At 42.3% G+C, this 15,328-nt stretch overlaps 1 protein-coding gene across 1 annotated transcript; it reads right to left on the bottom strand.

Moving 5' to 3' along the window:
• Positions 1-604: 604 nt before the first annotated feature.
• LOC118402963 (forkhead box protein J1-B) lies at positions 605-4,523 on the bottom strand. Its single transcript, XM_035801360.2, has 3 exons — positions 4,218-4,523; positions 3,373-4,034; positions 605-2,670 (listed from the first exon to the last, which is right to left on the bottom strand). The coding sequence occupies exons 2-3, from the start codon at positions 3,961-3,963 to the stop codon at positions 1,825-1,827; spliced, it is 1,437 nt and encodes a 478-aa protein (XP_035657253.1). The 5' UTR covers positions 3,964-4,034; positions 4,218-4,523; the 3' UTR covers positions 605-1,824.
• Between the last annotated feature and the right edge of the window lie 10,805 nt (positions 4,524-15,328).

The following is a 15,328-nucleotide window of genomic DNA, read 5'->3' on the forward strand; positions in this document are numbered from 1 at the left end:
CTTTTTTGGCTTTTTCAATTAAAAAGAGATTTGAAGGGAGAAACCATGTGTGTGTGGCGCAGACGTAATATCCTTGAAAACTGTTGCTCTTAGTTCAAACCAACCTGGTTTGAGAGAATGTTCTCTGGATATAGACTTGATCGACATAACTGCTGAGAGACATTAACCTTTCAAATGAAAGAATTACAGCAAAATGAGACAACTGGAAATAGAAAATAACCCATATGCCATTCGTCATGCTCCAACTGCAAGAGATTTCTTTGTTTAGCATCTGAACTGAGAGAGCAGGGTTTCCTTTCACATTATATTCTATAAACTTTCCACCTGTACATAATCCTGTTCAACCTCTATTCACCAGCTAGCCTAGCACTGATCCTGGCCAGATCACATCGACCTACGATACTGGCAGAGACCTCACAGAGTTATAGGTATTTGTTCAATGTGATGTTGCAATTCTGAGAGACCAGGCTAGTCTGTGCCTGACCAAGAATGAGATATTCTGTATCTTCTCATCTATGAACAAGCTGTTCTTGAGCCTTACTGACCAATGGATTGCATCTTTGACTTTCACATGCAATATGGCAAACGAATGAGATAAAACATCTAAATTGACAACATTTATTGCATTAAGGCATGATTGCATTTTTAACAACTTATAAGAGTACAAATAAAAACAACAGAATGACATTGAAGACATTGTATAAAGGTTGATCTGATCTTCACAATTGACTCAAGAAAATCAAACCTTTCTAGAGCACAAGCCTTTTCATTGGTTCATCCGTTTTCCCAAACAACATACCATTTTAAATTAATCATCCTTTCAAAAACAGTCCATTGTTGTTAATTTATATATTTATCGTGGTTTGACGTAATCAATCAAAAATCAGTAATCATTATCACAAAATGGAAGCCAATCACCCAGTGAGAGAATTCAGATTTCCTCAGTATATCCTGAACAGACTCATTAATAGAGTTCAATCAAATGTAAGATTGGCAGAAAAATGGAAAACTTGAACAAAAGCGTCAGTGCCTACGAAGGCGGTGGTGTTGCTGTCAAATGATGGTGTGTGCACGCTGAATCTGTGACATTGCATGTCTTATGGAACAAGGGAAAATAGCATTCTGATGCACAGCAGAAATATTTTCTATCCTCAAACATACCTGTTGTCACTCAAAGTGCATATGCTTGGGTATTCTGATTGAGGCATTTCAGTTCATTTCTGTCCCTCTTTCTGCTTTGCCATAGCCTATGACACACGACACATGGCCATCTCGGCTCTTATCGTAGACTCTAATCGATATATATATTATTAAATTGATTACTTGAAAAACACATTGAAATTGGATCAATAGGTTTGACTATGACCCAACACTAAGTACTGCATTTGACTTCATCGACTTCTCTAGTCAGCGATCAAACCAGAAATATAGATCTTCATAAAGTCATAAACATACAGCATAGATCTCTCAAAAACATAATGCAAAAAAACAAACAAGAAAAAAATACATTTTATGTATATAAGATTTCATGAGGCTAATGTAGAAAAATAGTTGTCTGTATGTAGGTCTGCCCGACAAGCCAACAGAGTGCATATCTGTTTGGAGTGTGGAGCACATAGCAGAAGGTAAGAACAATAGTGTTTCATTGTCTTGTGAAACAAATACAACATGCTCCTTCAAACCACAACAACCCAGTCTTTAACCATAGTCTGAAGGAACTGCATGGACAGGACATGAATGACCAGTAGTCTCCTGAATCCCCTGTCCCAGAATTTACTATAAGGAAGTCGTGGCGTAAGCATTGGTTCAACAGTGGTTGGTTTGTCACAGGTAGGCCTCAGCCCTCTCCCAGGGTTGTATCTCTGAGAAGAATCCTTCACACAGACCAAAGCCCTGATCCAGAGTCTGAGGGATGGCCTGCACTTCCTCCTTCATCTCCTCCCAGGGGTGCACCTCCTGCTGCTCTGGGAACAGAGTCACCTCCTCAAACTGGTGCAGGTGGGTCTGTAACAACTGATCCTGGTTCAGCTGCTGTTGTTGAATGTAAAGGTTCCCTATGTTACTACTATTACATCCCACTGAGCCACTCAGCTCCATGTAGCCATAAGAGTCATGGGTCTGGGTCTGGTTGTCCCCCTCTCCACACCACCTCCCCAGCCCGACAGAGTGCCTCTCCTGCAGGGTCAGATCCAGCTCGCAGCCCAGGGAGCTCAGAGCAGTGTTGATGTCCAGGTCTTCGAATGTACTGCAGTTTCCACTGAGGACATCGTCAAACGCAGATGCAAGGTCAAAGTCTCCCCTCAGAACTACATCTGCGCTGTGGGCCTCTGTGGCTAACAGTGGGGATTTGGGTGTCCCCGCCATCTTGCTGTTTTGCCTTGGAGAAGGTTGTTTACGCTTGTTGCCGGCTCCAGCTCCTTGGTAGTGGTAGCCATCTTGGCCCTGCTGAGTGGCTCTGTGGTAGCCAGTTTCCTGGTTGTGTAGGAGCTTGCTCTGCCTGTGGGTGTTGTAGTGGCTGGAGGACATTCTCCTTCTCTTGAAGACTCCGTTGACGAACATGTCAGCGTACTGAGGGTCGATCTGCCAGAAGCCTCCTTTCCCTGGTTCATCCTTCTGCCGCGGAACCTTCATGAAACACTTGTTGAGCGAGAGGTTATGGCGGATAGAGTTCTGAGAGGGCGAGGGGGGAAGAAACAAATGTGTTAAATCCATGTTAAATGTGTATTTAATTGAATATAATGTATGAATGGTGTGTGTGTCAAATAGAGAGAGGGAGAAAGAGATAGAGAAAGGCATTTCAGGAAGAGGCGGAGGAGGTATTGTTGTTGTTTGTGTAGGAAAGCAAATGCACCTAATGAGGCTTTCTAGTGTAGAGTTCTGTGCATTTCAAACATGATCAGCCGTGCTTGGCTGCCAAGGGAGCTCTCACAGGGATCCTCATTAACACACACACACACACACACACACACACACACACACACACACACACACACACCTCCCTGGAGCAGTATAGCACTTGTGCTTGGCCCCCTGAGAAAGAAGCCTGACAGAGATTTCTTGGAGGGTAGAAATTGCAGAGATGTTCTGTGATTTGAAATGTAAAGCAAAATGAATATGACTAGGCTAGTCAAGCTGTGTCATACATACTAGAATACAGTGTAAGTTACTGTTAGACTAGATGATTATGAGAAATAATAGGATAAATGGGTTTTAAATGTATGTTGTATAAGTGCATTAATATTCTCATAACCAAACAACAGGTTTAATATGCATGTGGCAAACCTTCTGCTCCCCCTTCTCCCCCTCTCTTCTCTCCCTGTCACCATTTAGCTAATCAATAATAGAGAGACAGAGGAGAGCTGGGTCATTTACCTGCCAGCTGGGCTCAGCATGTCTGTAGTAGCAGAAGTTGTCTGTGATCCAGTTATAGATGGTGGAAAGAGTCACCTTGGGCTTCTTGCTGGCCTGCATGGCCATACAGATGAGAGAGGCATAGGAATAAGGCGGTTTGACTTTCGGGTTCGTTTTAAAGTCAATCTCCTCTGGTGGGATGATCTGCGTGATGTGGTGGTTGAGGTGAGGGTAGGTTGTGGTTTGGTGGTGTGGATAATTCACCAAACGCGTATCGGTGGAGTTACTGCCAGAGGTAACGGGGCTCCCGAGGCAGAGAGGCATCCCGGTAGCGGCCGTGTCCCCTGCTGGAGGGCTAGACGGGGAGTCGGTGCCTGGGGGGTACAGGCGCTGGTGGTAGGAGACCAGGTGCTGTGAGGGGCAACCGGAGCCGGTGCCGGTGGATCTTTCTGAGTTAGTGCTGAGGATGGAGAAGTTCTGAAGCCAGTGGAGGCTGGTCAGGCTGTCGTCCAGGTGCACTGACCCGGTTGCGGTGTCCTGGTTCTCCGGCTGTAATTTCAGACATTTCTCCTTAAACTTGGAGGCGATCTCCGGACTCATCAGGACAGGCATTCTGAGCGTGACGCACGAGACGGTCACCAGCAAAAATGTGAAAATTTTGTAGGACTGTTCAATGAGATGTCCTGCACAAAACAAATATTGAAAAACACATACAAATTATAATTTGATCCACTACCCCCATTACAGTATTAAAAACACACGATTCAAAAAAATTGATTATTTGGCTCAACATGCCAACGTGTCAAAACGTGATTCGAAAATGTAATAAAAATGATCATAGTACAGAAGATAGTCTATATCCTTACCTCAATGACAGGTCAGCGATGATGCTCGGGAACAGTTTGCACCTGTTGCAACCGTCTGTCGATCCGTCCCTGTGCTCTATTCCCAAAGGACTTCAGCGAAGCACTATCCTCTGCGCAACAAGAATAGAGGGGGGCGGCTCACCAAAGTAGGATCCAGCTGTTCATTTAAAAATCCATCAGATTATTTCATCCATTTCAGTCGTTTTTGCATAATCCTAATTAGTTCATTCCCGGACAGTTGCTTTACGGAATGATACATGAAAAAGTCTGGGTGCTGGAAGGTTTTTGGATGCTCATAATAAAGGTGGAGAGACTGCCCACAAGCCCTTTAAACGTATTGAACGTCTCTGATTGGCTGGTTCCTTTCTCTCCAGGTTTCACTTGGCTTGTCAGACACTGCTGACGTTCATGGGGATATGAGGAGCACGCTGAACTGCATATTCAACCTCGGAATTGATGCAGCATACGCATAATTATATCCACAGTAGGCTAGCCTATGTTAAAGGGGCGAATCATCTGAAGTTGTTATATCAATTGCTGGACGTATAAATGATATGTAGGTCTACCAATGGATTCTAAAATGATATACATACATGCCTCACGAGCTTAGTTCAACTGTAGTAGCCCCTCAGAACCAGAAATATAAGCTTGTTTTACTCCAATGTTGGTAAACAAAGTAAATGTTAACAAACACTATATAGCCTCAAAACATGGTTAAAACTATACTTGTGATATCATGGATGGTCAGTCCTTGCATCCATAGCTCTGTCTATGAATTTGAGTGGTTTCATTTCTCTGCCCAAGCTTTTTACCGAAACAGGGGCGGGGAAAACGCTTTCTTGTAGTTTAAATGGATTTATTGCCCCTTTTAAGGTTAAATCTCGGAATACAAAAAATACCACAAAATCAACAACACTTGGCCATCTCGTTCTTCTTTCCTAAAGGCTATTGTTGTCCCGACCCCAAACGTCATCCATAACTCGCTGAGAGCGATTTTGGCGCGACAGTCCTCCCGTGGAGCGCTGAAACGTCGCGCCACATGTCCCGCGCTTGTACTGCATTTTACCCTCAATATTCCATACATTTAGTCCACATTTAATAACTAACCCCTTATTTACTGTAAACGATCAAACAGCTCCATTCACCTGCAGAGGGAAATATGAGAAGAAATTCCCAAGAAACTCCCAAGTGCATAAAACTATAATAAAGCATAGGAATCTGAATCGTTTAGTTTCATTTACATGCCATGAATATTAGTCTTCAAACAACATAATGGTTTTGAAATAAAATCCAAAATGACTCAAGTTGTACAATTCAAATGTTATTTGTTACCTGCTTTGTAAACAACAGGTAAACTAAAGGGAAGTGCTTAGCCTATTTACAGCCCTTCCCAACAATGCAGAGAGAAGGCAACAGTAAACATGTAATCCCCAACGAAATTGAGATAACTGAAATGTGTTCGTGTGTGATGACTAATTATCCTTGACATTGACCAGATACTCAAGTGGCCTCTCTAACAATGAAAATACATGTCTTCAAAAATGGAAGGCAGTTAGTTACCCTGGGTACCAGTCTCTTTAGCTAATCCACCCCCTGTACTCCATGTCATGTGCCAAAGAGACTTCAAATATGAACATTTTCATTAATCAGTTCGATGAGAACAGAGGATTTGATTAAGCAATAAAGCTTGAAGGGTTGTTTTTATGCACAGCGCAACGCGGAGTGCCTGAATACAGCCCTTAGATGTGATATGTTGGCTATATACCACAAACCATTAGGTGCCTAAATGCTATTGTAGACTGGTTACCAACATAATTAGAGCAGGAAAAATAAATGTTTTGTCATACCCACAGTATATGGTCCGATATACCACGGGTGTCAGCCAATCAGCATCGAGGGTTCGAACTACCAAGTTTATAATCAATTGACTGAAATCTGTGGTATATCAGACCGTATATGGGTATACATCAAGGACCATTTCCATTTGAATTGGTCTTGTAAAGATTTGGGGTTGAAGGTAGATATACACATAATATCTGTCTTGGAACAATTGGCTTTGTAATAAGATAGTTTACCAAACTCTTCAAGCAATGACAGGAGGACTGGAATTTAGTTGGGTGTTTTTTTTTTTACTACAGTACTGCCATTGGTGAATTATAAAGATTTTGAATCCATGAGATAAATATTGGATCAAAATGAAACCTTGACAATACAGACATAAGGTAATTTCATTCCACTCTCAAAGGCACCTTTTTTCTCCACTTGCTGTCTGAATGACGTGCCCAAAGTAAAGCTCAGACCCTGAAGCCAGGATATGTATATAATTGGTACCAATGGAAAGAAAACACTTTGAAGTTTGTAGAAATGTTCAACTGATGTAGGAGAATATAACACAAAAGATATGGTAGGAGAAAACTCAAAGAAAAACCAACCAGAATCCTTTTTTATGAGACCAACCTTTTATAAATTCAAGATAAAGGTCATATTGAAATTTAGCTCCCTAGATGCAATTCCTATGGTTTCCACAGGGTGTCAGCAGTCTATGTTCAAGTTTTCAGGCGTGTAACTTCAAAAACAAATAAGAAATATCAGTTTTAGCAGAAGGACAAGGTCTTGGAAATTCGTGTTTGCACGCGCGATGAAGACATTACGCACCTGCTAAAATCGGTTTCCTATTGAACATACTTCTTTCCGTAAGAAATATTATAGTTTGATTACATTTTAGGGTATCTGAGGAGTAACTGGAAATGTATTTTGGCTTGTTGAAGCAGAGTTTCGGATTCCTTTCTCTGCATGATGAATGAGTGGATTACTCAAATCGATGACGCCAACTAAACTGACTTTCTGGGATATAAAGAAGGATTTTATCGAACTAAACGACACTACATGTTATAGCTGGGACCCTTTGGATGAAAAATCAGAGGAAGATTTTCAAAAAGTAAGTGAATATTTAATCGTTATTTGTGAATGTATAAAACCTGTGACAGTGGAAAAATATTTTGATTTGGGGCGCCGTCCTCAAACAATCTCATGGCATGTTTTTGCTGTAATAGCTATTGTAAATCGGACACTGCAGTTAGATTAACAAGAATTTAAGCCTTCAGCCAATATAAGACACATATGTACATAAATGTTGAAAATCCATATTATTTATGATTATTTAAATGAATTGCGCGCCCTCCAGTTTCACCGAAAGTTGTCCCGGGACCCTTAGCCCTAAGTTATAAAGTTGGTATATTGATATCTTTCAGGAAGGCATTAAAGAGTCTGAGTTACATTGCAAACTAGATGAGTGCAAGTCTTCATAGAATAGTCTAAACGTTTCATTAATTTGAAGTGGATCAACTGTTGAATCTAACACTACCCTTGTAATGAACACGACAGGAGACAGAGAGTTGGTTTCAAGCGCAGGGCACAGCAGGTGCTTATTTGTAAAGGACCACAGGAGGAGGCAGGTAGCTGGGTCCAGGGGCAGGCAGAAGGTCATACACAGGGGATCCAAAAAGGCAAGAGTACAGGCAGGGAAAAGGCTAGTAATGTTGTTTGGGAGATCAGGCAATAGGTTGATAACAGGAAATCCGATAGGCTAAAGTAAAACATACAATACTTCACAATGATGGGATGCAAAGAACTGAACTAAATATTGTGTGATAATGACATACAGGTGTGTGAACAGGTGATCAGAATTCAGGTGATTGGTATCTGGAGAGTGAGCTGCGTCCAGGGGGATCTTTGTGTTTGAGAGTGTGGGCTGGAAAGTGGTCTGGAGAGTGAGCTGCGTTCAGGGCATCTTTGTGTTTGAGAGTGTGGGCTGGAAAGTGGTCTGGAGAGTGAGCTGCGTCCAGGGGGATCTTTGTGTTTGAGAGTGTGGGCTGGAAGTGAGTCCAGGGGTCTGGAGTGTGGGCTGGAAAGTGGTCTGGAGAGTGAGCTGCGTCCAGGGGGATCTTTGTGTTTGAGAGTGTGGGCTGGAAAGTGGTCTGGAAAGTGAGCTGCGTTCAGGGCATCTTTGTGTTTGAGAGTGTGGGCTGGAAAGTGGTCTGGAGAGTGAGCTGCGTCCAGGGGGATCTTTGTGTTTGAGAGTGTGGGCTGGAAAGTGGTCTGGAGAGTGAGCTGCGTCCAGGGGGATCTTTGTGTTTGAGAGTGTGGGCTGGAAAGTGGTCTGGAGAGTGAGCTGCGTCCAGGGGGATCTTTGTGTTTGAGAGTGTGGGCTGGAAAGTGGTCTGGAGAGTGAGCTGCGTCCAGGGGGATCTTTGTGTTTGAGAAGTGGTCTGGAGAGTGAGCTGCGTCCAGGGGGATCTTTGTGTTTGAGAGTGGTGTGGGCTGGATCTTTGTGTTTGGTCTGGAAAGAGTGAGCTGCGTCCAGGGGGATCTTTGTGTTTGAGAGTGTGGGCTGGAAAGTGGTCTGGAGAGTGAGCTGCGTCCAGGGGGATCTTTGTGTTTGAGAGTGTGGGCTGGAAAGTGGTCTGGAGAGTGAGCTGCGTCCAGGGGGATCTTTGTGTTTGAGAGTGTGGGCTGGAAAGTGGTCTGGAGAGTGAGCTGCGTCCAGGGGGATCTTTGTGTTTGAGAGTGTGGGCTGGAAAGTGGTCTGGAGGGGGATCTTTGTGTTTGAGCTGGTCTGGAGAGTGAGCTGCGTCCAGGGGGTCCAGGGGGATCTTTGTGTTTGAGAGTGTGGGCTGGAAAGTGGTCTGGAGAGTGAGCTGCGTCCAGGGGGATCTTTGTGTTTGAGAGTGTGGGCTGGAAAGTGGTCTGGTCTGAGAAGTGAGCTGCGTCCAGGGGGATCTTTGTGTTTGAGAGTGTGGGCTGGAAAGTGGTCTGGAGAGTGAGCTGCGTCCAGGGGGATCTTTGTGTTTGAGAGTGTGGGCTGGAAAGTGGTCTGGAGAGTGAGCTGCGTCCAGGGGGATCTTTGTGTTTGAGAGTGTGGGCTGGAAAGTGGTCTGGAGAGTGAGCTGCGTCCAGGGGGATCTTTGTGTTTGAGAGTGTGGGCTGGAAAGTGGTCTGGAGAGTGAGCTGCGTTCAGGGCATCTTTGTGTTTGAGAGTGTGGGCTGGAAAGTGGTCTGGAAAGTGAGCTGCGTTCAGGGGGATCTACATGATCGAGAGTGTGAGTTGGAAGCAGACCTTACAGCCATCCTTTCTTCTGTTTCTTTCTTTCTTTGCCAAGCCAGTAACTTTCCAGCCATTTCACCTTGTTCTACATATCTTTGTTTTGTTTTTAAAATAGATAGTTCTATAGAGTGAATATATCAAGGTGCTGTATCTCATATTTTAATTCTCTAGTTGGCGAAGTGTGATAGATTCTTTAGTAACCGAATGTTTTATCTCCTTTTCAATATATTTGAATTCATCTTTTGTTTTCCTTTTTAGAGAAGAAGCAAATGCTATGTTGTTCCCTCTAAAGTACACTTTCAGGGTATCCCAGACCTTTCAAGGCATACTGCTGTGTTCCCGTGCACTTCAAATGAACATCATCAATACATTCATGATTTACTAGTAGTGATATGTTGAATTTCCAAGACTTAGGTGTCAAAGGAGGTTCGCAAATTCAATTGCAATAAACAGGACAGAGTGGCCAGATAGCATTCTAGGATACTAAACACAATTTGAGATCTTGGAGAAAAAAGTTATGGAACAAAGAACAAATGTATTGTCGAATAGGATTTGTGTACACTAGAGTAAAAAATTGCCTTTCATTAGGATGTTGAGCTCCATACTTCTTGAAGTCCCAAATATTGAGTGTTATGGACAAGTACTATAGACATATTGGACAATGATTGGACATTAGTCGAGGATTTATCAAAAATGGCATCCAAAATACAAATCCCCCACACACACTTGAGGTCATCATGACTAGGGAAGTAGCAGTTTAGTAAAATGACCTCAGACTTAATTTATTCTGGGGAAAAATACATATTTTGTCTAATCAGGATGGCAGCACCTCTAGTGTCGGATGTAAAAGAGGCATAGAAAACTTTCAACCCATCCAGATCAAAGTTGCTCATGAGCAGGTGGTAAGAGATTAGTCTCTTGTAGAAAAGCGGTCTACTCTCTTTTTATTCAAATATTACCTTATTTTTGTATTTTTCAAAGTGCTATCCAAACCATTGACATTATGGCTCACAAAGTTGTATTTGAGCATTTCATTTTCAAATTCATAATCATTTTAGGAGTGACATAATAAACACAGGAAAGATAAGACATGAGGGGAAAAAAGTCCCCCCCACTCACAATTGCAGCTCCCTAAGAATGCCCCCCCTGTACAGATGCAGGGTTGTGGCATAACAAGGTGCTTAGCATCCGTCTCCTAATGTGGAACATGAATTAGTAAAGAAATTAGCCGTCTAAATAAAAACATTTTCATTTTATTTAAGTGCTATATTATTAGCGAATACAAAAAACATTATGCACAAATGCTGATCTTAGGCTGCCTGCTTGAGATGTTCATTCATGTCAGTGTTCTAACGAAGCATCCCAATGAGCAGCGCCTGCATGGCTTAATTAAATATTTTTTTTAACTCGGCAGAGGAAAATTGTCAATTTACTTTCCCAGTTCACTCCCACCCCATTTGTATAACGACCAATTAACAAAAGTGAAACGCTACTAGATATTGTATAGGCATAGATTATTTCGATTGTTATAACCATATACTTAACAGGGCTCCAAACAAAACAAAATGATTTCATTCTTGGCAGATCATCCTTTCAAACACAACAAGTCTCAATTATTAGACCAAATCTCAATAAATTAGAACTAGTCGGAGTGGTCTGCTCTGCTTGATTCCACAGAGCTGCGCAATGTCCATAACCAGAGAATTGATTGTTCATTATGGCCCCCCAAAAATGATAATAGCACCCAAAACATAGAAATAGCTTGTTGATCATTTGGCCCTATCAACAGACTCGGATTGAATCTACAGAATAATTAGATCTATCGTCTGATAGGTCATTAGCCTAATTAGCTAATACAACAAAAGAAAAAGCATCTGTGAAGCATTTTGGCCGAACAGCCAGTGGCGATTTTAGCATGTAAATCTTGGTTGGGCAAACTCCATTTTATTTTAGCTGTATGACAGCAAAGCCACTACACAACACAACACTACACAATACATGAATTGCACTATAATGTGATAAATTGTGCCCACAAATTGTTAGGGCCTGCATAAAGCTGTCCCAACAGCAGAGCTTTCTTTTTAGCACCTTTGAGTGAATCCTTACCACCGCTACACCTGCCTAACAGCGCAGCTAAGACTAACATAGTCAACATAACTATTTGTCCAGCACTTTTGAAATGTACAGCGACAGAATTCAGAACATGGACTGTTCTTACAGTATTCTCCCTGTACACCAAGTCAGAACTGTAGGATATATAAAGGAGGCATATAAGCAGACAATGAAAGCTCCTACAACAATCGATGATTACATTTCTCTAAACAGGCTATATGCTACATGTGCACCACCAAATTAGAACAGTAGGCTAAGTTATGAGGGGGAAAGGGACCAAATTATTAGGGTGAGCCACATGGGCTACTAACAGCTTACTACACAACATACAGTTAGTATTACTTTCTTAGCTACAGTATACATATCTCCCTGGCATATTACATAATTTATGCAGCAGCATACAAGACATTTTTGGACTCACCATTGTGTTGTACTCTCTTGTACAGGAAGGTGGTGCGGCAGTCCTACTTGTGGACAAATTTTGTCATGATACTTGATCATCAAAGTCTGGCATTCTCTGTATTTATGGGGCTTTCAAGACAACTGGGAACTCTGAAAAAAAAACAAGGTCGAATCACGATATCAGTGATCTTCAGGTCGGAGCTCTAGAAAGACGTCCGAGTTCCCGACTTGGAATTCCGAGTTGGATGATCATTCAAAATGTATATTCCCAGTCAGAGCACATTTCTTCCCGAGTTCCCAGCTGTCTTGAACTCCCTGAAATCTGAGATTTCCCTGATCCGAGTTTCCAGTTGTTGTAAACGCACAAAAAGTCATGCTGGATTGACAGCATGGCCAATGTATTAAACCTTTTCTGGCCCATGGGGTTGAATGTTTATCCTTTTAACGTGGAAAATAGACTAATTAAACCCAGACTTGGACCACACACCCTCTCCACTGAATAGCAGGGGAAGCAAAACAGTGATTGCTTTGCAATGCTTGCAGTTAGCCACTGATTCCTTCCAAACCACTCATTGTTGAATTTGCGATTTCGTACTTGTTGTGTTATGTTTATGTCCAATGGCCGATGAGCACCGCTACGTTAGTTTTATCTGTGGCCAATGACCTTGAGCCTTCTTGGATGGACACTTCTAAATGTAAATCTATGACAGCACCCAAGGGGGCTTAAACTTTCTAGCTCTCCCTGTAGATATTGTGGTGAGGTAATGTGACAGAACACAGAACACTGAGCCAATCACAGTGCAACTAGAGATGTACCAACCCCTATGCTCTGTATTTTCTGCTGGCTGGCACTCCACCACAGAAAGCACAGAGCTAGGCTGTCTGTATTATGCAGTTTTATTAACTCAATATATCTTTTTTAACATTATATGTGACACGTATTGATTTCAAAATAACATGCAATAACAGGCTCAGCCCATTCTGCCCTGAATGACGGGTCACCACTGGCTGTAGCCTAGGCCTACTTGAATCTTAAGAGGCTGCATAACCCACAAATGAGAGCACCCAAAAATAAAATACATATTTCCATCAGACTGGAAGTGGAGCTATAGGCTAATGTCCAAATGATCAGATGGGAGATGCACGGAGCTGTTGCTCATTGGGCCAAGAATTGGTTTGAATACCATAGTGATTCTCGGTGTCTTTGGAGTCTCTGAAAGATATTGTGATGTCCCGGAAAGTGACAATCAGCCTGCAGGGAAATAGCAGCCCATATCTGACTTTTGTATCCCGCAGGTGGGTACGCACTTTGTTGAACGATGCCCTGTCTTTCATCAGTTCAGCAGAGACATCCAGGTAGATGTGCACTCTCTGGCCCTGGTACTTCAGATTGCCAGCAGCCTCACCAGCCAGCCGCACAATGGTCCGCATCGTCTGAAAATTTCCTCAGATCCTCAAAAAGCTTTACAGCTGCACCGGAGACAGCATCTTGACTGGCTGCATCACCGCTTGGTATGGCAACTGCTTGGCATTCAAGCACAAGGTGCTACAGAGGGTAGTGTGTACGGCCGAGTACATCACTGGGGCCAAGCTCCGTGCCATCCAGGACCTCTATACCTGGTAGTGTCAAAGGAAGACCCTAAAAATTGTCAAAGACTCCAGCCAACCATCTCATAGAATGTTCTTTCTGCTACCGCACGGCAAACGGAACCATGCACCAAGTCTGGAACCAACACGACCTTGAACAGCTTCTACCCCTAAGCCATAAGACTGCTAAATAGTTAACCAAATAGCTACCCTGACTATCTGAATTGACCCTTTTTTAACTTACTCTATTGACTCACCACATACGCTGCTGCTACTGTTTATTATCTATTATGTTGCCTAGTCACACATACAGTTGAAGTCAGAAGTTTACATACACTTAGGCTGGAGTCATTAAAACATATTTTTCAACCACTCCACAAATTTCTTGTTAACAAACTATAGTTTTGGCAAGTCGGTTAGGACATCTACCTTGTGCATGACACAAGTAATTTTCTAATAATTATTTACAGACAGATTATTTCACTTATAATTCACTGTATCACAATTCCAGTGGGTCAGAAGTCTACGTACACTAAATTGACTGTGCCTTTAAATAGCTTGGAAAATTCCAGAAAATGATGTCATGGCTTTAGAAGCTTCTGATAGGCTAATTGACATAATTTGAGTCAATTGGAGGTGTACCTGTGGATGTATTTCAAGACATACCTTCAAACACAGTGTCTCTTTGCTTGATATCATGGGGAAAACAAAATAAATCATCCAAAAAATTGTAGACATCCACAAATCTGGTTCCTCATTGGGAGCAATTTCCAAACACCTGAAGGTAGCACGTTTACCTATACAAACAATAGTATGCAAGTATAAACACCATGGAACCACGCAGCCGTTATACCGCTCAGAAAGGAGACGTGTTCTGTCTCCTGGAGATTAATGTACTTTAGTGCAAAGAGTGCAACTCAATCCCAGAACCTCAGCAAAGAAGATGCTGGAGGAAACAGGTACAAAAGTATCTATATCCACAGTAAAACAGATCCTATATCGACATAACCTGAAAGGCCGCTCAGCAAGAAAGAAGCCACTGCTCCAAACCCGCCATAAAAAAGCAAGACTACAGTTTGCAACTTCACATGGGGACAAATGTCATACTTTTTGGAGAAATGTCCTCTGGTCTGATGAAATAAAAATACAACTGTTTAGCCATAATGACCATTTTTATGTTTGGAGGAAAAAGGGGGAAGTTTGCAAGCCGAAGAACACCATCCCAACCGTGAAGCATGAGGGTGGCAGCATCATGTTGTGGAGGTGCTTTGCTGCAGGAGGGCCTGGTGCACTTCACAAAATAGATGGCATCATGAGGCAGGAAATTTATGTGGATATATTGAAGCAACATCACAAGACATCAGTCAGGAAGTTAAAGCTTGGTCGCAAATGGGTCTTCCAAATAAACAATGACCCCAAGCATACTTCCAAAGTTTTGGCAAAATGGCTTAAGAACAACAAAGACAAGGTATTGGAGTGCCCACCACAAAGCCCTCACCTCAACCCTGTAGACAATTTGTGGGCAGAAATTAAAAGTTGTGTGCGAGCAAGGAGGCCTGACACAGTTACACCAGCTCTGTCAGGAGGAATGGGTCAAAATTCACCCAACTTATTGTGGGAAGATTATGGAAGGCTACCTGAAACATTTGACTCAAATTAAACAATTTAAAGACAATGCTACCAAATACTAATTGAGTGTATGTAAACTTCTGACCCACTGGGAATGTGATGAAATAAATAAAAACTGAAATAAATAATTCTCTCTACTATAATTCTGACACTTCACATTCTTAAAATAAAATGGCGATACTAACTGACCTAAAACAGGGAATATTTACTAGGATTAAATGTCAGGAATTGAGTTTAAATGTACTTGGCTAAAGTGTATGTAAACTTCAGACTTCAA

Source organism: Oncorhynchus keta, unplaced genomic scaffold, assembly GCF_023373465.1.
Source record: "Oncorhynchus keta strain PuntledgeMale-10-30-2019 unplaced genomic scaffold, Oket_V2 Un_contig_18732_pilon_pilon, whole genome shotgun sequence".
Taxonomy (NCBI): Eukaryota; Metazoa; Chordata; class Actinopteri; order Salmoniformes; family Salmonidae; genus Oncorhynchus; species Oncorhynchus keta.